This window comes from Electrophorus electricus, chromosome 1 (assembly GCF_041902795.1).
Source record: "Electrophorus electricus isolate QZ-2024a chromosome 1, ASM4190279v1, whole genome shotgun sequence".
NCBI classification, from domain to species: domain Eukaryota; kingdom Metazoa; phylum Chordata; class Actinopteri; order Gymnotiformes; family Gymnotidae; genus Electrophorus; species Electrophorus electricus.
In genome coordinates this window covers 32,204,359-32,232,293 of record NC_137497.1, presented here as the reverse complement: position 1 = coordinate 32,232,293, position 27,935 = coordinate 32,204,359, and the positions used below count along the sequence as shown (strand labels likewise).

Genomic DNA, 27,935 nt, shown 5'->3' with positions numbered 1-27,935 from the left:
AATAAAACAAATTAATATATTTATCAATATATTAAAAAACAGACGAGCTTTGTCTTAACTTCGCATTATTTTCAAAATAAGTGTACAAAAGTAGTCCTGGGCGATCATTTTATGCTTCTTATCCGGTCTCAGACAACAGCCCTCCAATGATGTTGGTCAACAATAGTCATTTCTGACAGTATTTTTCACTGGACAGCGAAACTGATAATTACACAAGACACATACAATAGCCAAGAGTTCTGCAGAAGGTGCTCCGACATGACTTTGATTTTGAAAATAATGGCCGAACACAATAGTGCGCCTCATGCCTGTTTATAATTATTAAACCCCAGAAGCGTCGTAAAGGTTGTAAACGTTTTGGATGACTGTCAGATTAACCTGCTGCTTAGCATAAACCCCAAAGTAAGTGCACTGAGTTTTTGGTTATAGCTTTTCACATGCTGGGACAGCAATGAAGTTGTTATTTTAAGAAGTAACCAAGGTTGTTGCGTTGAGTCATTACTCACGCTAACGTTAGCTAGCTAGCCTGCCACCTAGGTTAACGAAGGCAGACGATGAAAGCTAGCCATCTTAACTTGTCAAGAAAAAGGTTGATAGCGGTAGCCCAACTATTTTTAATCGAAAACAGTTCGATATTTGCATTGCTGGTATGTTGTAATCAAGTTACAGCTAGCTAAATGTTACTCACTGGCTTTAGAATCTGACTGTGTAGAAGCTAGCTATGATTGTATATATAAAAATGAGAGAGAGAGAGAGACTTGAAAAAGTATTCATATCCCTTGAACCTTTCCACATTTGTTCATGTTACACCTACAAACTTGGATGTATTTTACTGGGATCTTATGTGATAAACCAACACAAAGTAGCAAGTAATTGTGACATGAAAAGAAAGTGATGGATGGTTTTCAAATTTTTTAATAAATTTGAATCTGGAAAAGTAACATGCATTTGTATTCAGCCCCCCTGACCCAATACTTTGTGGGACCACCTTTTGCTGCAAATCATTTAGGGTGTCTACCTACTTTGCACATCTACAGGCTGAAAGTTTTGCACATTCTTCTTTGCAAAATGGCACACGCTCAGTCAGATTGGATGGAAAGCATCTGAACAGCAATTTAAGTCTTGCCACAGATTCTCAATGGGATTTAGGTTTGGACTATGATTGGGCCATTCTAACATACAAATGAGCTTTGATCTAAACCAGTCCATTGTATCTCTGGCTGTGTTTAAGGTCATTGTCCTGCTGGAAGGTGAACCTCTGCCCCAGTCTCAAGTCTTTTGTGGCCTCCAACAGGATTTCCTCCTTGATTGCCCTGTATTTAGCTCCATCCAGCTTCCCCGTCCCTGCTGAAGAAAAGCATCCCCACAGCATGATGCTGCCACCACCATGTTTAAAAGGTGGCGATGGTGTGTCCAGAGTGATGCTCAGTGTTGGAAAGCTACCACACATAGCATTTTGCATTTAGGCCAAAAGGTTCAACTCTGGTCTCATCTGACCAGAGCACCTTCTTCCACATGTTTGCTGTGTCCCCTACATGGCTTATAGCAAACTGCAAACGAGACATCTTGCAGCTTGCTTTTAAAAATGGCTTTCTTGCTGCTCTTCCATAAAATCCTGCATCTACTAAATGCCATAAGTGTAACGTAAGAGCCAGATTTGTGGAGTACACAGCTAATAGTTGTTCTGTGGACAGATTGTCCCACCTGAGCTGCGGATCTCTGCAGCTCCTCCAGAGTGACCATGGGCCTCTTGGTTGCTTCTCCAAGTAGTGCTGTCCTTGCCTGGGCTGTCAGCATAGGTGGATGACCACATCATACTCCTTCCATTTTCAGATGATGGATTGAACAGGGCTCCATGAGATGTTCATAGCTTGGGATATTGTTTATAACCTAATCCTGCTTTACATTTTTCCACAACTTTATCCCTGATCTGTCTTGTGTGTTCCTTGGTTTTCATGATGCTGTTTGATCACTAATGTTCTTTAACAAACTTCTGAGGGCTTTACAAAACAGCCGTAGTTATACTGAGAATGAATTACACACAGGTGGACTCAATTTGTTAATTTGGTGACCTTTGAAGGCAATTGGTCACACTGGATGTTATTTAGGGGTATTAGAGTACAGGGGGGCTGAATACAAACACACGCTACACTTTTCAGATTTTTATTTATTTAAAAATAAAATTTGAAAATCCTGTATCATTTTCTTTTTACTTCACAACTGCTTGCTACTTTATGTTGGTTTATTACATAAAATCCCAATAAAATACATTTATGTTTGTAGGTGTAACATGAAAAAAATGTGGAAAAGTTAAAGGGGTATGAATACTTTTTCTGCTGTTGTCAGATTTGCTTGTAAAATGTATTTATTTTCACGTTAGAGTTACTCGCAGAATGGACACGCCAGAAAATCCACAGAAGAAAGCTAAGAACGCTGGCCGGAAGGTGAGTTTATATGGGGCTTCTTTGGCCTTGGATCGTGAGCTAGTGAGTTAGCTACTTAACGAGTAGCTGAGAAGGTGGGTCGATAGCAAACAGCAACAGTTGCTGGAAAGACACATGACCTTTCAGGCAAAATAAAACCTTCGTGAAACGTGTAAATAGTTGTTCCAAAAAAAAAAAAAAAAAACTGACGACGGAAAAAACGAATTAAGTGACGCAGTGAATTTTAAGCGAGACAATGTTGTTTTACCGCTACTGATTAGCGTTTACTCAAACCAATGTTTCTGAGGTGAGGTTTTGTAATTTTATCAGAATTATTAAAAAAAACACGATTTTATTGAGATTGATTGATTGTTTTTGTTTTAATCCAGGCTGAGACACTGAGACTTGATCATAGTCAACAGGTTTCAATGCGTTTAAAAAAAAAAGAGATGATCTGCCATTTTGGGTGTATAGCCTATAGCCAAACTAGTGTGGCTGGGGAATGCACTTTTGTGCTGTCACATTATTGATACTGTCATAGCCAGGACACTTGAAACTTTAAGAAAGGATGCCATTTGAAAGTAAAATATAGGTCTTTGAACAACTGGGAGCACATCTTGTAGTAGATAATGAGTCAAAAACAGTATTTCTGTCATTTTGGGTGTATAGCCTCTAATTAAACTAGTGTGACTGGGAAATGCGGTTTTGTGCAGGTAGTATATTCATACTGTCACAGTCAGAACACATGATTCAAGAAATTGCCATTTTGAAATGAAATATAGGTCTTTGGATAACTGGGTGCACATCAGGTACTAGATCAGTGAAAAACACATTACTTCTGTCATTTTGGGTGTATATCCTGTAAGTAAACTAGGGTGCATGAGAAACAGATTTATGCTTGAACTGTGACAGTCATAGTCAGGATACTTGTCCAAAATATAGGTTTTTGGACATCTGGGAGCACATCTAGTACTAGGCTGTGAGAACGAGATGTGCTCCCAGTTGTCCAAATATGTATCAATGTAGGTACCAGCACAAAACTGATTATCGGCCACACTAAGGTTTTAATTGACAAAATTCCTTCTTACTGTTCATGGATGGATTTTTGGTCAATGTATATTTTTTTAAAATCTTCATGAAAAATATTTCTTCATACGTTTTGATTTTTGTCTATTTTCTCTTTTTAAATGTCCTTTAAAAAAAATTAAAATTAATGAATTACCGGGACTTGTATTTTGATGGAATTTGATTTACTATTGTGGAAAGTGTTGCTAGAATCACAATGCTCCAATTAATGTGGCTAACTGCAATGCATACTACATTAGCAAAACGATCTAGAAAGGCCTCTGAAAGCGCAGTCTAGCTATGCATCACCAAGCTCACACATGGCGCGACTGATGGCGTGCTTTAGCAGCCATTACATGCCACGTGATTGCAAAGTACCTGTGAGGTGCACCCATGACCCCTGAGCTTTTGTTTCGGGGTCCCACTCTGGTTGAGCCTCTCAGCCTTGCAATTAGAGAAGGGTTTTGATTGAGCCATAGTGCATTGTAATATGTTATGGCTCGGTTGTCTATAGAAAATGAAAGCTTGTCAACAAGACCTGCAGGAGCAGCTCCACGTGCACTGGTCAGTGCACGTTGGTTGTTTGACATTTTAAAATATGTGATTCATATATAATTTCTAGAAATATAGTTCACTCTGTAAGATAAGGTTAATGACATCTGACCAAAAACCGATACCGGCGGTGTCTGAAATCTTACTTTTCAGTGTCGTTTATGATTTAAAAAACAAAACAAAAAACAAACCAACTTTTAACCACAAACACCAGTGCGTAAGCACTGCTAAGCTTTGTGATGTTCGAAGCTGCTCCATATATTGTGCAGCTTGCACCCTGATTTGTAACCTGAATAATTATTCTCTGTGCTCTCTTCATGTCTCGCTAAATTGCCCCCATGCTGCTGTTTAGTATTGGGGAAGGTGGTGTATTACTGTTCTTCCAGTGCAAGTCTGTGGACAAGCAGGGAGAGTGAGTTGAGGAGGCTCTTGGTTGGCTCACCCCCGCATTCCTGTCTCCAGCTCATGGAGAGGAGCCCAGAGGAGGATGGGCCGTCCCGAGTGTGGGGTGTTGCACCCCACCTCACGTACTATACTATCTCTAACTCCTCTTTGTCTCTCTTTCTGATGGTTTCATTTGTCATCTATGACAGAAAAAGCAGCCAGTCCACAGTGGTGACATAGGTAAGTTCCGCCCACAGCCTCCAGTTCTGTTCTTTGACCTTCAGTGCACTCTGGCCTTGGTGATGTCATCACCATGTGCCACCTGTGGGGTCCTCAGAGCTGTAGAGCTCGCTAAATTGCCCCCATGCTGCTGTTTAGTATTGGGGAAGGTGGTGTATTACTGTTTTAAACAGTACACAGATACAGCTCCTGTAGCTGTTAGTGAAAACTTTTTGAAAACGATTTGGACATATTTGACCTTAAATGTGCATTCCTTTTTAAAAATTGATAGTTTAACCTACTCTGAACAACATTAGAAACTTCAACATATAGTCCTGTATCAAACACCATAGGTCTGCCTGGAAGTATTGTGCTGTGTCATTGTGACACACAGTCACTTAGGAAAGTTAAATGAGCTGCTATGCCTGAGAGCTGGCTCTTTAGTCCGGTGGTCAGAGATCACATTTACCTTCTGTTGGTCCTGGGTTCGAGTCCCAGGTAGGGTGGCTGCCTTCAGCCGTCGTTACACATGGCGTTAGTAGTGGGGTGGCAGGGATCACTCCATCAGGTTGATGAACCCACCCCTGGTGTGAGGGGATGGTGTAGTCCAGTGTGAGGACCCCTGATGAGGGGCATGGGTATGGCCCTGATGGAAAGGGCAGTTGTGTGTGGAGGGACACGTGGGGACACTCAATGGAGGTGTGACGGGGACCGTCAACCTCCAAAGGGGAGAATGGTATGATGGAGACCGTCACTTAAGAAGGTTAAATGAGTGCTCTGGCTGTTGAACTGGCTCTGTGGTCCAGTGCTCAGACCTCTGGGTTCAAGTCCCGGGTAGGGTGGCTGCCTTCAGCCTTCCTTACGGTCACTGTTTGCAGCCCAGGGCGGCAGGAGGATAATACCTAACGGTGCAGCAGGCTGCGAAGGGGTTCTGAAAGACAAACATGGCCACTGAGGTCATTCTACATCATCAGGCGGAACTGTGGACGAGCTTGTAAGCTCCTGGCTTGGGCTCTTTCTTGCTGTCGCGAAAGCCTGTTAACAGTTTAGTTCACTGTCCCAGTACTGGGTAAACAAGTACTAAACAAATGTGGAGGAACCATATTGATTGATTGGTTTCAAAACCAGTCAAAAGATTAGCATCGAGTGTCTGTCTGGTTATGGTAGTCTGAGGGAAAGGATGCAAAGGAACAAATGAAAGGGAGGGGCTGTTTATTGATTATTGGTGGGGGCAGCAGGCGGAGAAATCCGTGCACCTGATCTAGGTGCTGTATGGAAGAAAAAGTGCTAGTTCGCTCCTGATGTCATGCCGGGACGGAGAGGAGAGCAGCGTGGAATGGGCTTCTAGAGCTCAGGCGTCTTGTACTCCATTCTGCGTGCGCCTCAAGATGCCTCGGCAGTGGAATGAGTGCTCCGCACATCCAGAAAACCTAACTGCCTTTGCTCCAAGGCATCGTAGGTTTCTGGAGCTCCGCGAAGTATAGGAACCCCTCAGCTGCACTGTGACTGGCTCTGAAGCAGGACTGTTGCTAGGCACTGTACTTTGACCAGTGGAATCGGTCAGGACTTGTTGGCTGGTGCCTTCTGCCTGATCATTTGGACAGAGACGGTTGAGTTTTTACATGTTGTTCAGCGCTCAAATTCATCATGTGGCTCACTTCTTTGGCCACAGCTGTTTTTTTGTTTTGTTTTGTTTTTTTGTCATTTTTTTTTCTCTCTTTCGGAACTGCTGGACAACGGTGGTAAGAACAAGGGACTTGCGTGCTCTGGTGGGTATGAAGGTACAATGAGGTCTTGTCCTTGTGTAGAAGCTTTAAAAGAGCAGTTCAGTCTTGTGGGGATTTGTGTAGCAGCGTGCTGAGCAGTCTAGACCTTCTTCTAACTCCTGCATGTCCCACCAGTGTTCACCAAGAATGGGGCCATTCACACCATACCCGCTCTGAGTAAGCTGCTGAAATCTGCCACAGAGCCAGTTATTGGTACGTAACATGCCTCATTGCAAAATGCGGCTTCTTGTGGAAATGGGTGAATGTTGATTATTGGTGGGGGTGTATGCGCGGGTGCGTGTGTGTGCAGGCCTTCAGTACATATGGGAGTATCGCAGTCCCAGCAAATCAGTCCCTCCCCATTACCAGTGTAAGCTGTGTAAGGTACAGCTACTGCAGCATGAGATGGCAGCCCATATTATCGGGTGGAAACACTGCTTCCGGTACTTGGTGAGATCCGTCCTTGTGCATTAAACCACATAACAAAGCGCCGGAACACACAATACTCGCAACCTCTTAAATGTTTGTACGGAACTGACACGCTCTCCTGGCTCTCTGCTGGGCAACAGAAGCGGAGTAACCCAGAGAAAATGGCAGAGGAAGAACCGGAAGTCGCCAAAAACCCAGTGACCAGACGGGCCATCAAAACAGCTGCCATGGAGGTGGAGAAGGCCGAGGGCAGAGGTCAAGTCAAGGTATTCCAGCGCCGCTCCTTGGATGCGTTTACACCAGCATTTTTGCGTGGGCATTCCAGTTATATACTTGAAGATTCAAGAAGGTCTGAATGCAGACAGAAGACAACTTGCAGTAACTACTGCATCCACTCAGAATGATTTGTTGATCTGTTTCATTTGCTGATCCTAACACACAATGACCTGCGTGCTCTCTAGGTCGTCATCAAGGAGCCGAGTGACGTGCCAGCATTTCAGAACATGAGTGAGCCAAACTCTGCATTTCAGATGAAAGATGTTATACCTTGAAACTTCAGTTCATACAACTGTGAAACCATGTATTATGTTAATATTACCATAACTTTATTTGTCAGAATTCCTGTACAAGCTAAGGGCTTAGATTACATAGCAATCAGTTCACCGTGTGTGTGTGTGTGTGTGTGTGTGTGTCAGAGACTGCACATCCTACTGTGGGAGGACCCGGTGGTGCAGGTATTCTTGGACCAGCTCCTAGAGGCCTTCATCCAGGTTAGTGGGGGGGGGGTGGCGGCACACAACCTATGTAAAAGTTTTGCAGTACTCATCCAACATCCGAACAGCCATTCCACCGTTCCTCTCTCTGTCTTAGGTGTACCTTTTGGTGGTTTTCCTGACCTGTCCTTCCCAGGAGACTTCCCTCCTCGGGGTGGACTGTTACCCGATTTTCCCCCCATGCATTCTGTCCTGTCTGATGGTCCCATGAGGAGGGGCCATTCTGACATGGGTCCCCTCCCCAGTCCCGGGCGTTATGGAAACTCTCTGACTGGACCCAACAGGGCTTTTGGCAACCCAGAGAGCATGCAGCGTTTTCCCAGCAGCGGATCCGTGCGAATGGGCTTAGATGGATTTGGCATGGGTCCACGCAGCGATGGAGCAGGCAGGCCATATCCCAATGACCCTCCCATGAACGCCAATGGCAGCAGAAAAACCTCTGAGGGAAACAGCACCCTGACAACACTTCTCAGATATCTGGTACAGATTCTGTCCTATGTATGCTACTGTTGCAGTGGTAGAAGTGTGGAGTTTGTCTAGAGGGTGGAGCTGCTGACCTTAAATTGGGTTGCATTCAATTTTGGACTTATTAACTCTTACCAATGGAGTTAATGTTCTTAATATGTCACAAGAGCAGTTGAAAGTGATCGCCAGACACTAGTGATATTTTAGAAGGTCCACACTTACCACCTCGTGCTAGGTATTGCTATTTTTCCCCTCACTTTAATGGACAAGTACTCTCTTCAATACTTTTAATTGATTTTATTTGGTTTGTTGCATGTAATTTTAGGATACATTCCGGATTGAAAATGAAGACGATGCGCAGGTCGTGCTGAAGATCACACAGAAGCTCACAGATGTGTTGATGGAATACCGCCTCAGAAGTATTTCCTCGGTAATGACCCATATGGATACAGATGGGGAAGAAGACAGCCACAGTGGAATAACAGGGGATGGGGGATGGGAGGTGGAATTGTCTATAAAGTGGAGATGAAACACAAAACCCACCGAATAATTGTGACCTCTGTAATCCTGCACTTGATAAAGTACAGAAGCAACAGACTGAAAGCAAGAATTAGCTTCTTTAACTTGAATATAATGCAACATACCCTTACGGGGCTTAATAATCAGATGCTAATGAGTGCAGACTAAGAGCTATAATCTTAACCAAGAGACATGTTCTAACTGACATTGTGTGGAAGAGTATTTGGTCCGCCCTCATCAGTGAAGCGATTTACAAATGCCACTATGAAGTGTGTGTGATTCCACACAACTGAATGGTTATGTGCTCATAGGTAACCTAGCCAACAGATTAGTTGTCATATGGGTTAGTTTTACCTGAGTTCAGGGTTAGTTGAGTTTCATATGATCTTAATTAGTCGTCCGCTGTAGCTTCACACTGCTTGTAAAGGTTTTCTGCAGTATTTTCTTACATTAAGCATGTTTCAGAACCACCATGGTGGTATCTGGGGAAGGAACAAGGGCGTTAAACTCGGGGTATTTAATTACCCCGGTGCCTGTGTCTTGGAGTGCGCTATCGTTCCATTACCCCTTCTGCCTTCCCATTTCCCAGCAGCCTGCACCAGTCCCTGCTCACGGGTGTGTTCAGGACTGATAAGTGTATTAAGCGTCTCATTACTGCCCACACCTCAGTTCGGCAGACCCTCCCGAATCTGACATGCCCCTCGCTGTCCCTAACAGCACTTCACTTACTACTAACGTTTGCCTACTTCTTCTGCTAAGGCTGGCCCAGTGCTTTTCTGTTTGCCCAGGCCTGATTCCTTTCAGTGTGAGGTGAAGAGTTAGATTTGTAAATATAGATGCTAGGGCAACTACCTTATTATTTCCGCAGTTTTCTGCATTTCTGAAAACTACAGAAAAAACAGAATGAGGTTAGATGTTTCCATGCCTGCTCAACATTGGCTATGTAAAGCGTTGTATCATTTTGGTTCTTTGCTGACGAGTGAAACCTTTTTCAGAGGAATATAATGTACCCTTGGTTTTGTGTCCTTATTTAATGTAAGATATTTTTAATGTTTGTGCGAAGGGCTGCTGCTGAGTTACACAAAGAATGTCAAATTTATCTAAAAATGTTTGAACACAGGTTACATACCTAAAATAACATGTTGACGATCATAATTCACATGCTCCAGACAGATGTCATAAAATGTACAGTATGCTTCCAGCTTGACCGCATTTCCCTAAATAAAACTGCCTTAGCCAGTCCTTGAATTGGTCTGTCCCTGAAATGCCCCATCTCTCTCAAATCTAATCTGAGGCGAAGAAGCATCAGCAAAAAACAGTCAGCTCAACATTAAATTACACGTCACCAGTTAAAGTTGTTTCTGTATCTGGGTATTGATTCACATGTATTTACACATGCAGTGTAGGTCTGCCCTGATAAGAGACTCGGTCTCGTTAGGGCACAGACGTCCAATCGGTGTGTTACGGGCGGCAGCCTTCCACGTACCGACCCCTCTCAAATGCTTAAAAGGCCCTCGGATTCAGATTTGGACCAAGTAGTGCTGCTGTGCAAACATGGAGCCCTAGTTTTCTGTCACCACTGCTGACAATCAGATGAATTTCCACAGGGCAAAGAGACATGTGTCGTCCATAACCCCAATCCCCCCCCCCCCTCGTTTTCCAGGTGCCTAGTATGGATTCCAGTTCCTTGAGCAGTATGAGCTACTCTTCACGACTGCCCCCCAGTTCCAACGACAGGCTTCCCAGCAGCATGACAGGTGCGAAATCTGCCCATACGTGCAGCTCTTCCTCCTCCACTTACCTCTGCAGCCCACCCACAGGGTCGTCCGTCTTCATCTGAGAAGAAAGGCTCGGAGCATGCAGTGTCTCCTTATTCTTTTAAGCCTTCCCTGGGTTGAGTGTAATTTTAGCTGTGTGAATTGTTCATTTCTGATATTTTGTGCCCCCCCCCCCCTTTTTTTTTCTTCCCCAATAGGCCCTTCCAGATTCTATAACTGAGGAGCACCCGGATCCTGCATTTGACATTTGTTTATCTGTCAAACTTTCTTTTTGGACCAAATTCTAGATTTTTAATTAGGATTTTATGTTCTTTAGTTTCACAGGTCATACTCAAATCCCATTCAGCATGTTAATGCAAGAGTGTAATGACAACTTCAGTGATCTTAAAGCTTACACTATATATATTTATAGGGTGTTTGGAAAATCTTTTTACAGTAGAATCAATAAAAAGTTTTTTAAAATGGCTGTTCATAGTATTTTAGTTCATCACTATTAGCAGTCTGTTGTATTTTTTTTCCCCTCTCTTCTCTATTGTGCTATGGCTCATAAATCATGTTTAGACATCCTTAACCAAAGCATGGGAGGGGACTGATGACTAACGGGTGTAGGGCTTTCTCATCCGACTTCCGCTCAAGTCCAGCATTTGCGTGACTTCTGTACTACATCGACAGAGCAGCTTTTTAAAGCTAAACAATTAGTTGAGATGAGACATAAAACAGGTTTTGTAACTTGTTCAATCACTTCAACAATCTGTTAGTAAAGACAGATGTGTTACAGTGTTCAAGATTCAGGCTGTCGCCATTTGCAGAATAGACATCCCTACCTGGTCATTTTCTGCCATGTGGATCATCAGACCCTCACCCATGCTTCCATTGACCAAAGACCTCATACATACTTCTATACACCTCATTAGGCCAAGATGACTTACAAAGGTCACATCACAAGGCCCATTTTTCCCAGTTGTTTTATTGTGTGTTAATGTTTAACAATCATGATATATTGGCCAAGGCTAATATTGTTATATTGCTTTGCCACTTTTACAAAACTTCGAAAAGCAGTCAGCAATTGTTGTACAGGCATTTTTTTTTTTTGTACAATCCAGTTCCTCCAGACACTTCAGTTTTGCTCTGCCTCAATTCCCAAATACTGTACCAGGCGTTCTGGGATTTCCATGGCTTGGTTCAGTCACACTGGAAGACGGGATTGAGCCAAAACATTAACTGTCTGGGAACGCCTGCGGACTGGACCGAGAAACCCCGTTTCACTTCAATAGTGCAATAATCACCTCTATCCAGCTGTCTGACAAGGAAGACATTATGGACATTTCATGCAGGCTAAACTGCAATTCATACATTCACATTTGAAATCGGTGGAGCTTGTGGTCAAACGCCACATCTGTCTTTTATGTACATGCATGTCCTCCTTTTAACCAGTGATGTCATTGGTGGGAAAAATAAAAATCAAAAGTACAGACAAAACACTTAGTGGAGCGTTCCGACCCCCAGCCCCCAGTTCATTATGCTTTGTGCAGGATGGCCTTGGTTTGCTGTGGTGAAACACACACAAGCAGGATTTGCTCTCCCATGAACAGCTTGCCGTTCAGGGCCTGCCGGGCATCCCTGGCCCTCTGCTCGCACGGCAGCTGCACGACCGCCTCCCCGATTCCGCGGCCGTTGTCCTCCAGCAGCGTGACGTTCCATTCGCAGACGCCGTACGCGCCAAAAAAGTCACTCACTTCCAATTTGCTCACATCAGCAGGGAAATTCCGAGCATAGATGTAAGACAGGGTAGTGAGAGCGTTAGATGATGCCATATTGGCCAGTTTGTTCTTGTGCAATATTTCCCTCATTTTCTCCTTAGTAATAGATGATACACTGATAGGTTTGGTGCCAAAGAGGCTACCGTCCATGTTCATGGCCGAAGCATAACCCTCAGGGTGAGAAAACACAATGAAGGCGGTGGGTGTCCTTTCCCCCCACTTATTCAACACATGGATGATTTTGTTATTCGGAATGTTTGGACATGAAAACAGGCCTCTTATCTCAGTTTTGGTGATGTTCTTGGGAAGGTTCTGCACCATGACACAGTACTCTGTAACAAAGACCATGGTACCTGCACAATGGCGTCTCCGAGAGCCAGGAAGCAACCTGTCTTCTGAGCAGTGCTGTTTTGGAGAGCCAGCAATCAATCGGTCTTCCAGGCGCCTTTTACCTGAATGCAATTCAGGAGAGAGCCTCTCCTGGTCCGAGGATGTGGGAGTCTGGGTTTTTTCACATTCCTCCACAGCATTTGTCCACAGCCTCTCGTGGGCCAGCCTGACCTGAATGCTGGATCCCAGCTGGGTTATGCGGCTGTACTTCAGGCCTCTCTCAGCCTCCTCAATACTCACCACCTTCACTAGACAGCACTGGTCACGACCTTGAAAAACATTCACCATAACGTCTAACACAGACAGCGCACCAAGGAAGTTGTAGATCTCCTGCTTGGTGATCGTGTTAGGAAATCCATAAAGGCGAAGATAACCTGGTTTGGAGGACCTGATCTCTTCTCCCCTTATCTGATGTTCACACAGTTTCACTGAATGCGTAACTGCTGTCTTGGGCGCTGGGTTTTTTGCCACAGAACTGCCTTTTTGCTTTTTTAACTGCATCGTCATTTTATGTTTTAGTTCAGCAAAGCTGCTGATATGAAGGGTGACGGTAGATCCTCTGAGGAGTTTCCCAGATTGCCGGATGGCTAGTTGGCCATCTCTCTCGCTAGTGAATATAATGAAAGCTTCTCCCAACTTGCCACCAATGATATGCACCGCACCGTCAGGGATGCACAAGCCATGAAAGAATTTGCGAATGTCTCCAGATCCTGCTTCAACGTTCAGACCCTGTAAACGAAGTATTACAGCCATGCTCGGCAAACTTGTCATACCTGGGTGGGGAAAATGACAAAAACAAAACTAAGCAAAGTTTCAATAAAAAAAAAAAGGTCTTCATGGCAGAAGTTTGATTTCGTGTTAAGTCCCGAAAATCGAAAGCGATCCTCACAACCCGCAGGCTGTTTTTGTCCGTAGCTGGCAGGAGCTGAAGCAGTACTCATCGCAAGGTGTGGACACCGCGGGGGTAAATGTTTTTAAATGAAGCCCAGTAACTTACCTTTTCACGTTTTCGTGAAACAACCGACCGATTCTAATTTACAGTCTTATCGAAAAGCAGTACTTCGGCTCGGAGGTGGACGGCAGCCGCGAGCCTCCTGTAAGAACCTCTCATCGTGTGCGCGTGTGTATATACGTGGATTTTGGTTTCCGTAGCGCGAGCCCGCGACTTTTTAAAGGGGCGGAGCGAAAGGACTTGTGGGTGCCGCGCGGGAAGGGGCAGGGTCTCGGTCTTCTCTACCATGGCGACGGGGGCGCTGAAGTTGCGGGCGTTTATTTACGGATACATTTGCATCTTCTTGTTAAAATCCGACACCTTTTCCTGTGAACAGTTTTCTATTTCTTTTACACAACCGTCGGACTGTGGCGTTGAGAACTATTTTGATATTTCGAGCTTGTCTTGTGTGAAATGTGGACCAAACCAAATGAGCAGTAAATCAGGTATAGCTAAGCCTAGCAAAGCCAGATAACGTTAGCGAGGGTTATCCCACCGAGGGCTGGTCAGCCACCGGCTCTGGTTAGGGAGCGAAACACAGCTAGTACATCAGATCCTAGCGTAAACGGGTTCTTTTTATGAGTGTAACAAAGCACGAATAGGTTTTCTTCATTTCGCTGTGAAATCATATTAAACAAAGCTTAACCTAGCAAGCTTGTCGAGTCAATCGTCCGTTACCGTAATACCACTGTCAGAAAGCCAGCCAAACGGCTAACTTGATCATTTGGATTGCGAGGTTTGCCTGGAAGGGTAGTTAGTTAACGAAATGACAGAATTAGTTAGCCGTGTAGCAAGCTAGCTAGGTTGATTCTCTTAATGGCATGAACGGTACTTTAAATGTAACGGTAGCTTTCTTTGTAATCTGCTTCCAAATAAACGCACAAATATTGGCACTGAACACTGTACCCTGTAACAGTGTATTTGGCTTGATGGGTAATAAAATGAGTAACCTTAGTTTATTTGAATGGAAATGTACAGAAATATACCAACAAAACCGATTAATTTTCCCCGCAAGTTAATTGCTTCATGAAATATGTTGTGATCTCTGAAACAGGGTTCAGCTGCGAGTGTCAAACAGGTTTCAAAGTGCTAGCCAGCACTGGAGCGTCCATCACATGTCAGAAGTGCTCGGACTCCGCGCCGGTACCGGCTCGGCGGCTCGGTTTTTACATGCATTCATGATCGAGACTTTTAGCGGCGGAATATAACGCGCTTTGTTTGTAGGGTGTTACTCAGGATGGATACGGTTGTGTCCGATGCCCAGGCAGTCCGGCTGAGGACGGCAAATGTCAGTGCCCGACGGGAAGCATCCTGGGTGAGTATTTGTTTTGATCCCAAGGGTTTAGAATGCATTTCAAATGCGCATTTGTTTTCAAACTGTGTGATAAAAGCAGAAAGTTCACACTAAGACTTTTTTATGAAGTCAGTTATTGATTAAAGACGCCTCAGTAGAAAGTGAAGGTCTTTATTATCCCCTTAACATGCACTGTCCTCAATGGCATAGTGACCTCTATCCCTAAATATCTGTAATGACATTCAGTGTTTGTTATAGGGCTGTTCAGGAGCAACATATATACAAATATATGAACATGTCATCAAAATCTAAAATCATGTAATTGTAAGTTTACCTGTGGTAAAGTATTTTTATGGAAAAATCTTTGCAGCATATAGCCCAGTCCTGAGTTTTTAATAATTTGTCGAGTGCCAGGATGGAATTGATTGGTCTGCATGTTTAATTCACCAGGGGGAGTCCGTTTGTGAACTCTGTAGTGTTTTAGTGAGAGAGGAGCAAAAGGCACTTCCTGCGCTCATTAGGCCCGGTGCTACAGGAGAAGCCAGAAATCCTGATTATATGCAGTGAGGGCCACAGGGGGCCAGTGGACTGATTAGGTGCACACTTCTTCATGCATAAACACCCCCCTTTTGTTGGGCACATTGTGATGTCTGTGGTGTGTGGGTGTTTGTGTTTGTCTGCGTTCTGTGGTGGAAATCTTGCTGGACAGGTTCGAGAAGCAATATAATGATCGCAGCAGTTGCTGTGCTATGAAATGACTCAGAGGCAAAGGTAAAGCAAAACGCGGTTTTATTCGAAGACTCAGCCCGAGGGCATCTCAGTTTTACACACACACACACACACACACACACATCTGTAAGGGGCAGGTGCCTCCCCCTTTCTGTTCCCACTCTTGTACTGTTCACCCTAAGCAGTGAGAGAAAGGAACAACTCCCTACTAAGAGCTGTTTTGTCTCACTGCACTTATCTTCCCAGCAAGAGCATCAAGAAACTAGGAGTAGGTTCAGATAGTGGGCAAGGTCAGAGACAGAAGAGGAACCATCTGTACCATCCTGACTTGCTTCCATGGCTGCACAAACAGTTCAAGAGTTTGATAATCTATAAATTTTCCATTACAGTTCACATGTGCAGAACGAGTTTATTTACTCATTTTAGTCTGTCAATACAATAAAAATCTGCGGCCATTATGAACCAGTCTGCTAAATCTTTCCCTCCCCGTGACGTAAGGTGTTGAGAAGATGCACACTTTGGAGGCGCTTCATAGCAAGCAGCAGTAACCTATCGGTCTGATATTTCTGTGAGTCGACAGACCTCTGGAAGCCTGTGCATGCTGTACACGTGACACTCTGTATTTTGGCAGTGGAAAGAAACCTGAATGGGACTCTTCTCACAGTAGCCGCGTGTGAGGCTTGCAGTGGAACAGAGCCTGCCTTCTCTGTCCCAGATCCCAAAGGCAACAGGTATTCCTCCTCTCCCTGCCCATCACTGTTGACTACTGTAATAGGCATCTCATCTCTGTCCTATATCGTGGTCTTTTTGTGGTGGATAAATGTTTGTTTTTTACCTGTGGTGTGTGTGTTCCTTTGTGTGTACCTAGGTGCGTGAGATGTCAGGACTCCTTCATAAACACGTCTCAGTCCTGTACATGTGGGTCTTCGAACACCCTGGTAAGACGAATCAGATCATTAGCACACACTAATGTGCTGTGTAGTAACATATGGACTACAGTAACACACCGGCCCCACGAGAGTTAAAAGGTGCATGTCATACATGTCATACATTTACAGCATTTAGTTGATGCTTTTATCCAAGGCAACTTACAATTCTGACTGAACACAACTTTAGCAACTGAGGGTTAAGGGCCTTGCAACAGTGGCAACCTGGCTGTGGTGAGACTTGATCTGACAACCTTCTGATTACGAGTCAAGCACCTTAACCACCGAGCTACAACTGCCCCTGTCATGCCTGCCAGTCCTTGTGAATTTCTCTCTGCAGGCCGGCGGAATGTGTTTCCCCCCCAGCAACCTGCCCCCCCCGAGCAATGTGCCTAGCGTCTACTTTGCTCAGCTGGTAAGCAGCCTGCGCTTACCGAGCCCTGGTGTATATATGAGTCATTTCCAGTGCCACTTGCTGACGTGCTAATGACATCTGTGGGTCAGGGCCTTGCTGTGCCGTCGGCGTGGCTCTCCAGTTTCCTGTACTCATCTGCAGCTGCATGTCTGGTGAGTGTACGTACACGCCGTGTGTGGGTGTATCTGCATGTGCGCGCGTGCGCCTGTGTGCATGTGTGCCGACTACCTGCGTCATCTCAGTGTGGTTTACCACAACCTTCCTATTTTGCGTTTATTAAGAAAAGAGCACAACATGCCTGATCACGTCTCTGAGCGTGTTCAGAAGCACCCAGGTGCTGTTTCATTGATTTGTGCTACTGTAGATACACGGTTTATGTCTTACCTCAACTGAATGTTTTTATCCAGGAGGGTCAGAGTTTATACAGGAGGCACAGGCTTCATTCCAGCTCAGTGGGCAGTGAGCAGAACAAGATGTCTTTACCACTTCACGTTTGCTCACTTTTGGTGAAGCCCATAGTTTGGAGTGCAGCTGGGTTTGATGTACGGCTTGGTGCAGCTGCGTCACACCCACATCCTCTGTGTAGAGGCATACTGAGCATCATAGACATGCGCACACACACACACTGGCATGTTTATATGGCACCTTTCTACAGCCAAGGTTGCTTAACCAGGCTCCAGTAGCTCCACAAAAGCTCTATTAGTTCACCAACGTGTTCAAAGTTATAAATTCAGATTTCAAATAAAGAGACAGACTCAAGAATTAGTTGAAGAGAATAGCAAGTCTAGTTGTTTATTGCAAGTTAAAGATAACAAACATTTGAGGCACCCTCTGGGGAATGTCTGATGGGTACACAGGAGTTTAATTTTAATTTTTCAAGGGGGATTATATAATTGCCCTGCCTTTTTTGATCTTTGAAGTTTCAAACATTATGTCCAAATCACACATTATTTACCATTATGAAAATTGATATTCAGTACCAGTTATACAAGTTAAGAGTTTGGTACCATTATCTCCAAACTAGGGACTTCTCTTTGATCTCATATGCCTTTCCAAAATTGATAAAAATGTTTCTTGAATAATCCGCTTTGCTCCTGCTCTGGGGCCTTGAAGCTCTCTGTACCATGACCCAAGATGCCCACAGAAACATTATAAATCTTAATGCTTTCAAACACGGTTTTGCACCACTATGCATCTGTTAGAGTCCTTCCAAGCCCACTATAGTGTGTTTACAGATCACATTATGGAAATACAGAATAATACTTGGCTTTTCTTTTACCCCAAAACATTTTATTACCTCCATAAAATGCCAAAACCCTGCTCGTACTCTGGCTGGCTACTTAGTAAATGAAACCCTGTGTAGATGGCTGGCACTATACAGAGCTGATGTGTGAATCCTGGGCCTCTGAGCCTGACCTCCCTGGACTGCAGGAAGGTGCCCCATGTGCCAGGCTGCTTAGGGCACTCCCCAGTGCTCCAGCGTTTTCGAATGCCATCATATCCGACCCGAACCCTCTGACCGGCTAAGCGCTTACAAGAAAGACTCTCTGCAGCGGAAGAAATCTGTTTGAGCCCGGAGGGATGGCAAGTGAAGAGCTTTCAGGCCTTTTCCTCCTACGTTCTTTATGGAGAGGGCTTCTGGTAAATTGTAACAGGTTGGGGATCATTTTACGTGGACCACCTTGCCCCATTCAATTCAATTTAGGGAAGAGCCATCGCCATCGTCATCGCCCTCGTCATCGTCTCTCCACTAGAGTGTGTAGTTGTTTCCTTTGCTGCCTCTGAATGGATTCTCACTAAGCGTCTGTTATTAAACATTTAAATGAAACATTTGGTAGTAATTCCTTATGGCTCATCAACTGTTCTTTTACACTTTATGGTAAGTTAAAGTTCCAAGCAAAAGCAACTTAATTTATTATGTGTAGTCAGTTTGCTATGCAGTGTGGATCAGAGGAGTGTCGATCCTAAATCCCCAGTTAGCTGATTTTGAACTTATACATTCAGGTATCAAAGAGGAAGAGACTCAAGAATTAGCTGAAGAGAATAGCAGGTCTAGTTGTTTACTGCAAGTTAAAGTTAAACATTTGAGGCTCCCTCTGGAGAATGTCTGATGGTACACAGGAGTTCAATTTTTATACACTTTTCCAAGGCAGAGTTATATAATTCTAATTATATTTCTGAGTACAATTATATTATAATTATACTTATTGATCTTTGAAGTTTCCACCATTTTATCCAACTCGTACATTATTTACCATAATGCAAATTGATATTCAATACTTTTACCAGTCGGAGTTTGTACCATTACGTTCCAAAAGGAGACTTCTGTTTTAAAAACAAAAGACTTCATCTTACATCTGCAAGGTCTTTTCTGTACCATCCTGTGCCTGGTGGAGGGATGATGTGCCTTACACAGAGGTCTGCAGAGGCCCCTGCTCTGTAAACATACCATTTTATAAGGATACAGAATCTCTGTGATCCTTTATGTTTTATGTTGGCAATATTTCTAATTCAATGTTTAAACCTTTTTCCTGGAAACATTCTTTTCATTATCTTGGGAGGATGGATTCCCTTTCTGAGTCTTGGTTCCTCTCAAGGTTTCTTCCTCTTGCTTTCTGGGAGTTTTTCCTTGCCACAGTTGCATTGGCTTCCTTATTAGGGGCCTGGACCCAGATTCTCTGTATAGATGATTTCTGTAATGCTGATAACAAATGTTGTAAAAACCACTTTAAACTTTTGAATGGGATTGAATGTGACTGTATCTTTGTGTGTGTCTGTGTTTGTGGCTTGGCGGTGTATTCATTTTGCCCTGTAGCTGTTCTCCAATCGGACAGCGTGTCAGGCTCTGGGGAACATGTGTGTGTTGAACATGCACTCTTTGAGCACGCTCAGTAACGACGCCTGTGGCCTATACAGCACCATCTACAGAACCACGGCAGCACAGGGCAACAACCAGGGTATCCCGTACTGGTTTGTACGCACGCACACACACACACACACACAAAAGAGCCAGGGCATATACTGGTACATGCACACATCCCTTACAGGTACACGCGCACACACACACCCTCACATATGCAATCGCACAAGCGCACACACACAAGCATTCATGCACTTGAAGGCATGTGCTCATAGACACAGATGCAGGAAAAAAGTAAATATGACATTGTGCACTTTAACTCCAGGAGGGTTAGCTTGCCTTGGCTGTATTATGGAGAACAGGCTGGCTTGGCATCGAGAGTCCTGCAGACTGACCCACTGCCTGTAGGGTTCAGCTTCAAAGGTGTAGATCGGGTAAGGGAATGTGGTGATGGCAGGGTTCCCACTGGTCACCAAATTTCTAGAATATCAAGGAATTTTAAAACTTCTGTTCCAGACATGGAAAGTCTGTAGGTCAAGGCATGCAATTTTATATGTAGCGTCTTTGTTTTAGTCGCCATTTATCAAAATGTTACATTTTCAAATGTTTCTCATACTGCATGAGTGGTTTTTACTTGATTTTTCAGTACCTGTTTAACAAAGGCAGTCTGGTTTTTTTTGTTCACGATAGGTCATGGAACTTCAGAATGTTAATCAGTGATAGTCAGAACATTTGATATTAACATTGTAAATGCTGGCAGATAGCCAACACATTCTGTGTTGTGGGACACTGCTTCATCCCTTCTTTTATACCATATTTGGTGTGTGTTTGCGCGCGCCTGCCCCTCAGAACACCAACGTGGAGCTGTTGGCTGCTGTGTACTCAGTGCGAGGAGAGTTTATGAGATGGGAGAACGTGAGCAGAGGGACCCTGCAGGTAACCTACCACTGCAACAACATGGACAGCCATGACAAGCTCTAGAGGATGGAGACTGGGATTACTGGCCAGTGTACCGAACAGTAAGGCCAGAGGTTGTAGTTTGGGATTACTGGCCAGTGTACCTAACAGTAAGGTCAGAGGTTGTAGTTTGGAATTACTGGCCAGTGTACCGAACAGTAAGGTCAGAGGTTGTAGTTTGGGATTACTGGCCAGTGTACCGAACAGTAAGGCCAGAGGTTGTAGTTTGGGATTACTGGCCAGTGTACCGAACAGTAAGGCCAGAGGTTGTAGTTTGGGATTACTGGCCAGTGTACCGAACAGTAAGGCCAGAGGTTGTAGTTTGGGATTACTGGCCAGTGTACCGAACAGTAAGGCCAGAGGTTGTAGTTTGGGATTACTGGCCAGTGTACCGAACAGTAAGGCCAGAGGTTGTAGTTTGGGATTACTGGCCAGTGTACCGAACAGTAAGGCCAGAGGTTGTAGTTTGGGATTACTGGCCAGTGTACCGAACAGTAAGGCCAGAGGTTGTAGTTTGGGATTACTGGCCAGTGTACCGAACAGTAAGGCCAGAGGTTGTAGTTTGGGATTACTGGCCAGTGTACCGAACAGTAAGGCCAGAGGTTGTAGTTTGGGATTACTGGCCAGTGTACCGAACAGTAAGGCCAGAGGTTGTAGTTTGGGATTACTGGCCAGTGTACCGAACAGTAAGGCCAGAGCTTGTAGTTTGGGATTACTGGCCAGTGTACCGAACAGTAAGGCCAGAGCTTGTAGTTTGGGATTACTGGCCAGTGTACCGAACAGTAAGGCCAGAGCTTGTAGTTTGGGATTATTGGCCAGTGTACCGAACAGTAAGGCCAGAGCTTGTAGTTTGGGATTATTGGCCAGTGTACCGAACAGTAAGGCCAGAGCTTGTAGTTTGGGATTACTGGCCAGTGTACCGAACAGTAAGGCCAGAGCTTGTAGTTTGGGATTACTGGCCAGTGTACCGAACAGTAAGGCCAGAGGTTGTAGTTTGGGATTACTGGCCAGTGTACCGAACAGTAAGGCCAGAGGTTGTAGTTTGGGATTACTGGCCAGTGTACCGAACAGTAAGGCCAGAGGTTGTAGTTTGGGATTACTGGCCAGTGTACCGAACAGTAAGGCCAGAGGTTGTAGTTTGGGATTACTGGCCAGTGTACCGAACAGTAAGGCCAGAGCTTGTAGTTTGGGATTATTGGCCAGTGTACCGAACAGTAAGGCCAGAGCTTGTAGTTTGGGATTATTGGCCAGTGTACCGAACAGTAAGGCCAGAGTTTGTAGTTTGGGATTATTGGCCAGTGTACCGAACAGTAAGGCCAGAGCTTGTAGTTTGGGATTATTGGCCAGTGTACCGAACAGTAAGGCCAGAGGTTGTAGCCTGGGATTACTGGCCAGTGTACCGAACAGTAAGGCCAGAGGTTGTAGCCTGGGATTACTGGCCAGTGTACCGAACAGTAAGGCCAGAGGTTGTAGTTTGGGATTACTGGCCAGTGTACCGAACAGTAAGGCCAGAGGTTGTAGCCTGGGATTACTGGCCAGTGTACCGAACAGTAAGGCCAGAGGTTGTAGTTTGGGATTACTGGCCAGTGTACCGAACAGTAAAGCCAGAGGTTGTAGCCTGGGATTACTGGCCAGTGTACCGAACAGTAAAGCCAGAGGTTGTAGCCTGGGATTACTGGCCAGTGTACCGAACAGTAAGGCCAGAGGTTGTAGTTTGGGATTACTGGCCAGTGTACCGAACAGTAAGGCCAGAGGTTGTAGTTTGGGATTACTGGCCAGTGTACCGAACAGTAAGGCCAGAGCTTGTAGTTTGGGATTATTGGCCAGTGTACCGAACAGTAAGGCCAGAGCTTGTAGTTTGGGATTATTGGCCAGTGTACCGAACAGTAAGGCCAGAGCTTGTAGTTTGGGATTATTGGCCAGTGTACCGAACAGTAAGGCCAGAGGTTGTAGCCTGGGATTACTGGCCAGTGTACCGAACAGTAAGGCCAGAGGTTGTAGCCTGGGATTACTGGCCAGTGTACCGAACAGTAAGGCCAGAGGTTGTAGTTTGGGATTACTGGCCAGTGTACCGAACAGTAAGGCCAGAGGTTGTAGCCTGGGATTACTGGCCAGTGTACCGAACAGTAAGGCCAGAGGTTGTAGTTTGGGATTACTGGCCAGTGTACCGAACAGTAAAGCCAGAGGTTGTAGCCTGGGATTACTGGCCAGTGTACCGAACAGTAAAGCCAGAGGTTGTAGCCTGGGATTACTGGCCAGTGTACCGAACAGTAAGGCCAGAGGTTGTAGTTTGGGATTATTGGCCAGTGTACCTAACAGTAAGGCCAGAGGTTGTAGTTTGGGATTATTGGCCAGTGTACCGAACAGTAAGGCCAGAGGTTGTAGCCTGGGATTACTGGCCTGTAGTTCTGAGGATTCGTGCCTTACATTTTACTGTATTTGACAGTGTCGTATTCGTTGATGCAGGAAAGAAGAGACTGGAAACAGTGCGTTACCTTGTAGCCTTTTATTAATGCAGAGCTCTGGAGAGATCCAAAACAACTTCACGACACACATACTTTTAGTTTCTCTCGCCCTGTGCCACTTCTGCTTAGTGCTTTTCCATTTCAGCCCTCACCTCCGTCTAACTGTCACGCGCACACGTCTTCTTGCACAATCACACATATGCACATCCAAGGCGTTTGCTGTTATTCAGTAATCATGCCTGCACATACAGCAATTATTTTGTTAATTCAAGCATTAATCCTATTCCATTTTATAGATTATTCTCTATTTACGTAAGATTACCATTCACTCAGTTTATGCAATCCCACAACAGACACTCTTGTCTTCAGCAACTTACATATTTATCAGTATGACAGTACGGGTGCCCCCTGGAAACTGAACTCATGACCTTGGTGTTGAGAGTCTACCTGCTGTACCATGTGAGGAACAGAGACATCCAAAGTGCTTGTTATATTGTTCCACATCTGCTGTTTACGTCTCCTAGCTTTGTCCAGACACTACAACCAGACTACAGGCCGCTTTTATGTTTGGGACAGCCTACAAACAAAAAGTGAGTACTGTTTTCCAGAGGATGTGGATAATGCGTGCGTGCACGCGATTGTGTGTGTGTGCGTGTGTGCGTGTGTGCGCGCGTGTTTTGACTGCACGTTTCTTTTTCCCAGTGTGTTCTGTCAGTGTCTGATCTCTTGGCAAGCCAGTCGGAGCCTCTGTTCTATGACGTCTTCCTGGTACAGCAGAAGGCTCCTGGAGACAGGCGTCTGATTGCAGTGCCCACCCTGAATCTCAACCTGCAATTCAATGGCCAGTCTGTCAACCAGGGTAATGTATGTTATAAATGTGTGAAGCAGATACATCGTTATCATCATGATGCATGTGTATGGCTAATTTGCTGCAACTCTCTTTGGTGCACCAAGCAGAGGCCAAAGCATAAAACAAAAGGCAAGGCAAGCTTATTTATATAGCACATTTCACACAGTGGCAATTCAAAGCACTTCACATACAAGATCAAAATTAAAAACAATTTATTTAAACAAAGCCAATTTTAAATTGAGATCTAAATAAACTTGTAGTAAAAGAAATGTTTCAAATTAAAGTACTAAAAGAAAGATTTCAGATTAAATATCTAAAGCTCTGCACTAAAAGATGAAAATAAAGAATTAAATGAAAGTGCATTATAATGCTGAAAATTCCAAAAATGTCGAAAGCCTGGTCAATTAAAAAGCGTTCACAGCTTCTTAAAAGCATGAAGTGTCTGGACTCTTCTAATTCTTTCTGACATCTGGTTCCATTTAAGAACAGTATAATATGGAAACGCTGCCTCTGCATGCTTAGTCTTTCCCTTGGGCAGGACTAACCAGCTAGTTCCTACTGAACTGAGTTCTGCTCAACCCATATCTCTGCACCATATTGGATAGATAGGCTGGTCCTACACCATTATGTGATTTATAAACCAGTAATAATATCTTTGTCTTCTCTGTAACATACTGGTAACCAGTGTAAGGATTTAAGAATGGCATGATGTTTTCTTCCTTTGCTAGATCTAGTGAGATCTCTGGCGGCTGCTTTTTGAATCAACTGAAGCTGTTTGTCTTTTTTTGGTAATCCTATTAGGAGACCATTACAGTAACCAAGCTAGAGTTCCTCTAGGTCTGGCTATGTCAGGAAATCTCTAATCATGTTTGTAAGGAAAAATTTCCTATTTTTCTTAACCCTGTCCCTCTGGGGCCACCATCTGCTTCGCCTGTGTGTGGTTGTTCCTCCTCAGGGACCCTGCGGCACATTTCTCAAGATGAGTGAGACAGAGTCAGAGATGCTGAGAAGCACGCATGCTTTATTCAGAGATACATGAGTGTATATTGAGAGCAAAATCATTGAGCAAGTGGAAATATGTAAATCTGAGTAAGTGGAAATATTTAAATTTGAGTAACTGGAAATATGTAAATTTGAGTAAGTGCAACATGTTCAGACATGATGTGACCTAAACTGTGACATTCAGCTATCGTCAACTCCGGATCATCTAAAAATAAACAACAAAAGAAGCAAAAAGCAAAAGAAAGTAAAAGAAAGCAAAAGAAAAATGTAGCACTACTGATTACGGAATGGGTTATTTACAGAAAAGGGAACTGCACTGTAGGAAACTCTATCAGTGTTAGTTTTTAAGGTGATATAATGCTGATTTAGTAACTGATTTGATATGACTGGTAAAACTGACATTAGTCTATTATTGTGCCATGGTTACAAGCTAGCTCTTTAGATTTGTGGGATTTTTAATCCAATTAGGCAGCTAAATAGACAGTAATGTGCCTCTCATCTGTTTTATCTTTGTTCAACTGCAAAAGGCTTTGGTCCATCCAGTTAGTGAGGTACTCAAGGCACTTACAAAGTGTGCCGTGGGGATCAAAGTTGTCTGGAGAGATGACAAAGTAAATCTCAGGTACAAACTGAAATATTGTAGGACTGGTCCTGAGAATCAAACCTACCTCAAGTATATCCGTTTTATGGTCCGTGGTATCAAAGGCAGCCCTGAGACCAAGCAGTGGTAGAATTTTACCTCCCCAGAGTCTGCGCTTAAATGAATGTCATTAATTACCTGAATCAGAGCAGGCTCGGTACTATGTGTAGTCTAAAATCCTGACTGAAATTTCTCTTTACATCTATTTAAGCATGGTAGATTTAAAACGGGTCTGCAATTACTTAACAGAGTTGCTCATTACATCGTTCAGTTGATACTAATTCAAAGGCCATGTGTGTAGGTGAATTTTGTAGTTTGTCAACCAGGGAGAAGAGTATTTTGCTATTGTTAATGTTGTTGATAGTGCTGAAAAAGGAACATTGTCTGGCTTTGCATATTATTGGATTGTAATCATGCAGCCTATCTTTTGAAGATTTCTTTGTGAAGCTAAAGTTTAGTTTTATGCTACCTGCGTTGAACTACAGTAGGATTTCTCCATGGTGCTTTCTGTTGGCATGTCATGCTTTTCATTTTAACTGGTGCCGTCTCATCCATAACACTAACAGTTTCTGAGCTGATGATCTCAGCAGACTCGGCTGTTTTGCATGGTGCCGCGCATACAGTGATGATCTGATAAAGCCCCATCCTTAACTGAGGCTGATGTGTTGAGACCCATTGAGGTAACTAAATCCAGAATGTGTCCACAGCAGTGTGTGGTCTGGTGTCATACTGTGAGAGACCAAGACTATGTTGACATTATAAGCCACATTGTTTAGTTCCAGGTTTTTGTTAAGAGCAGATTTGACTGTCTTTATGGTTCACATTTCATATTTGCAAGTAACATGTATTGTTGTTAAGATGAATGCATCTGAACTCCGAAATGGCAGGCATGCACAAACTTATACGTTATTGCATGTACACATTGATACATTATTGCACTTTACGCAAGACGGCAAGCAGTCTTTCAGATGTACACATAAAGGTTGAGGAGGAACAAAAAGCTAGCTTTGCTGTTTTTGCAGCTAATGTTGTCTCTGCTCTTCTCTTCCACTGGTTTTTTGACACGCTGCCAGTGCTGGCTGGTGACGAGAGCGCAAAGCTAAGCGCGTATAAATGCAAAAATCCCAAAGTGTCTGTTCTCATTCATAGTGCATGGCCACAAATCAGATCTCATTTACGAATCTCTAATCTGAATTTGAAAGATTGGATTTGTGTATGAAAATATGAACATAGGCTAAAAGGATTTGAACCACTTCAGTATGATAATATGAATATAGGCTAAAAGTGTATGAAATGCCACAATTCCTTATGTAGATTTGTGTGTCATCACCAGCGATTACAAAATGGTTATAATCGGTGGAAATAGATGAAAACATACCTTTAAATTTATCAATAAAATGCTTCAGGTCTCATGGAAGACAAGCATTAAGACTATTTTCTGTCCAGGCTCCCATATGGTGGAATTAACTCCCACTTGCTGTCCAGACAGCAGAGTCCCTTGCAGTCTTCAAACGCAGACTGAAGACCCATCTATTCGTGGAATATTTAAATGACAACTGACCCTGCTCCCATATTGACTGACTAAATTAGTACTTATTTTAGGGTATTGTTTATTACACTGATGTTGTTTAACAAACTCTAGCACTTATCACTTGTTTGAGATAGACCTTATGTATTTTGTACTTATAGGTATCAGCATTGATCCCAGTATTCTAGTTCATTGGTATGTTGGACTCTAACCTACTGTAATGTACTAGGATGTATTCTATGAGTAAATGACAAAGCACTTTTGTAAGTTGCCCTGGATAAGAGCGTCTGCTAAATGCCGTAAATGTAAGTTTAAGTGTAAATGTGTTAGAACAGAAATATCGCATCATGCCATACCTCCGTGAACAGAAGCTCTTGCATAGGTGCCTGCACTGTAGAGATGCTTTGGCATGAAGTGCAGGGCCAGATTGATCGGACTATTGCAGAGCTGCCTGTGTGATAGTGTGATACGCATCTTTTAAAAAAAACAATGGTGATGTCATGATGCACATGTTTAACAAGGATATAGTGTCTGATGCAAACCACCCAAGCTATTTCAGTGCTAATAGCACCCCCTTGTGGCAAATGTCCACTTTTAACGTCTACGTACAAACATTTAAAACACAAGTTAAGCAAACAACTTTTAAAAGCACATTAGAAACCTTTAGAAGCAAAAACTAACTGCCATTGGTTGTTTGAAGTGGGGTTTTTAAGTGCTGTATAATTTTATGCAGTGTGTGTGTGTGTGTGTGTGTG

At 43.8% G+C, this 27,935-nt stretch overlaps 3 protein-coding genes across 6 annotated transcripts in view; 2 read left to right on the top strand and 1 right to left on the bottom strand.

Annotated features, from left to right (window-relative positions):
- The first annotated feature begins 289 nt into the window (after positions 1-289).
- Positions 290-10,747, top strand: LOC118241421 (uncharacterized). The gene is made up of 12 exons (XM_035526346.2): positions 290-402; positions 2,381-2,444; positions 4,634-4,664; positions 6,545-6,622; positions 6,720-6,859; positions 6,979-7,104; positions 7,300-7,345; positions 7,534-7,608; positions 7,709-8,091; positions 8,402-8,506; positions 10,259-10,352; positions 10,571-10,747. Exons 2-12 carry the CDS (start codon positions 2,394-2,396, stop codon positions 10,591-10,593), a joined length of 1,152 nt encoding a protein of 383 aa, XP_035382239.1. The 5' UTR covers positions 290-402; positions 2,381-2,393; the 3' UTR covers positions 10,594-10,747.
- Positions 10,748-11,381: 634 nt separating this feature from the next.
- On the bottom strand, positions 11,382-13,665 carry rbm12ba (RNA binding motif protein 12Ba). Its single transcript, XM_026996102.3, has 2 exons — positions 13,521-13,665; positions 11,382-13,296 (listed from the first exon to the last, which is right to left on the bottom strand). Exon 2 carries the CDS (start codon positions 13,292-13,294, stop codon positions 11,891-11,893), a length of 1,404 nt encoding a protein of 467 aa, XP_026851903.2. The 5' UTR covers positions 13,295-13,296; positions 13,521-13,665; the 3' UTR covers positions 11,382-11,890.
- Positions 13,666-13,740: 75 nt separating this feature from the next.
- tmem67 (transmembrane protein 67) overlaps positions 13,741-27,935 on the top strand; it is a 28,958-nt gene continuing 14,763 nt past the window's right edge. For 3 of the 4 annotated variants that reach the window (XM_081715287.1, XM_081715282.1, XM_035526614.2), the window contains exons 1-12: positions 13,741-13,960; positions 14,569-14,657; positions 14,739-14,829; positions 16,169-16,268; positions 16,406-16,475; positions 16,804-16,878; positions 16,968-17,030; positions 19,694-19,848; positions 20,064-20,172; positions 20,588-20,674; positions 23,685-23,750; positions 23,863-24,019. In XM_081715287.1, the coding sequence (XP_081571413.1) occupies positions 13,762-13,960; positions 14,569-14,657; positions 14,739-14,829; positions 16,169-16,268; positions 16,406-16,475; positions 16,804-16,878; positions 16,968-17,030; positions 19,694-19,848; positions 20,064-20,172; positions 20,588-20,674; positions 23,685-23,750; positions 23,863-24,019 (1,261 nt within the window). In that variant the 5' untranslated portion in view covers positions 13,741-13,761. The remainder of the gene's footprint in view (positions 13,961-14,568; positions 14,658-14,738; positions 14,830-16,168; positions 16,269-16,405; positions 16,476-16,803; positions 16,879-16,967; positions 17,031-19,693; positions 19,849-20,063; positions 20,173-20,587; positions 20,675-23,684; positions 23,751-23,862; positions 24,020-27,935) is intronic. The other variant, XM_081715292.1, reaches the window with a different exon arrangement.

What these genes read in the sequence shown, in the direction of transcription:
- LOC118241421 (XM_035526346.2), top strand. Translation starts at nt 2,394, where the DNA reads ATGGACACGCCAGAAAATCCACAGAAGAAAGCTAAGAACGCTGGCCGG. An exon ending in CAACACTTCTCAGATATCTG is followed by an intron (nt 8,092 to 8,401) that starts GTACAGATTCTG and finishes ATGTAATTTTAG; the next exon opens with GATACATTCCGGATTGAAAA. An exon ending in GCTTCCCAGCAGCATGACAG is followed by an intron (nt 10,353 to 10,570) that starts GTGCGAAATCTG and finishes CTTCCCCAATAG; the next exon opens with GCCCTTCCAGATTCTATAAC.
- rbm12ba (XM_026996102.3), bottom strand. Translation starts at nt 13,294, where the DNA reads ATGACAAGTTTGCCGAGCATGGCTGTAATACTTCGTTTACAGGGTCTG.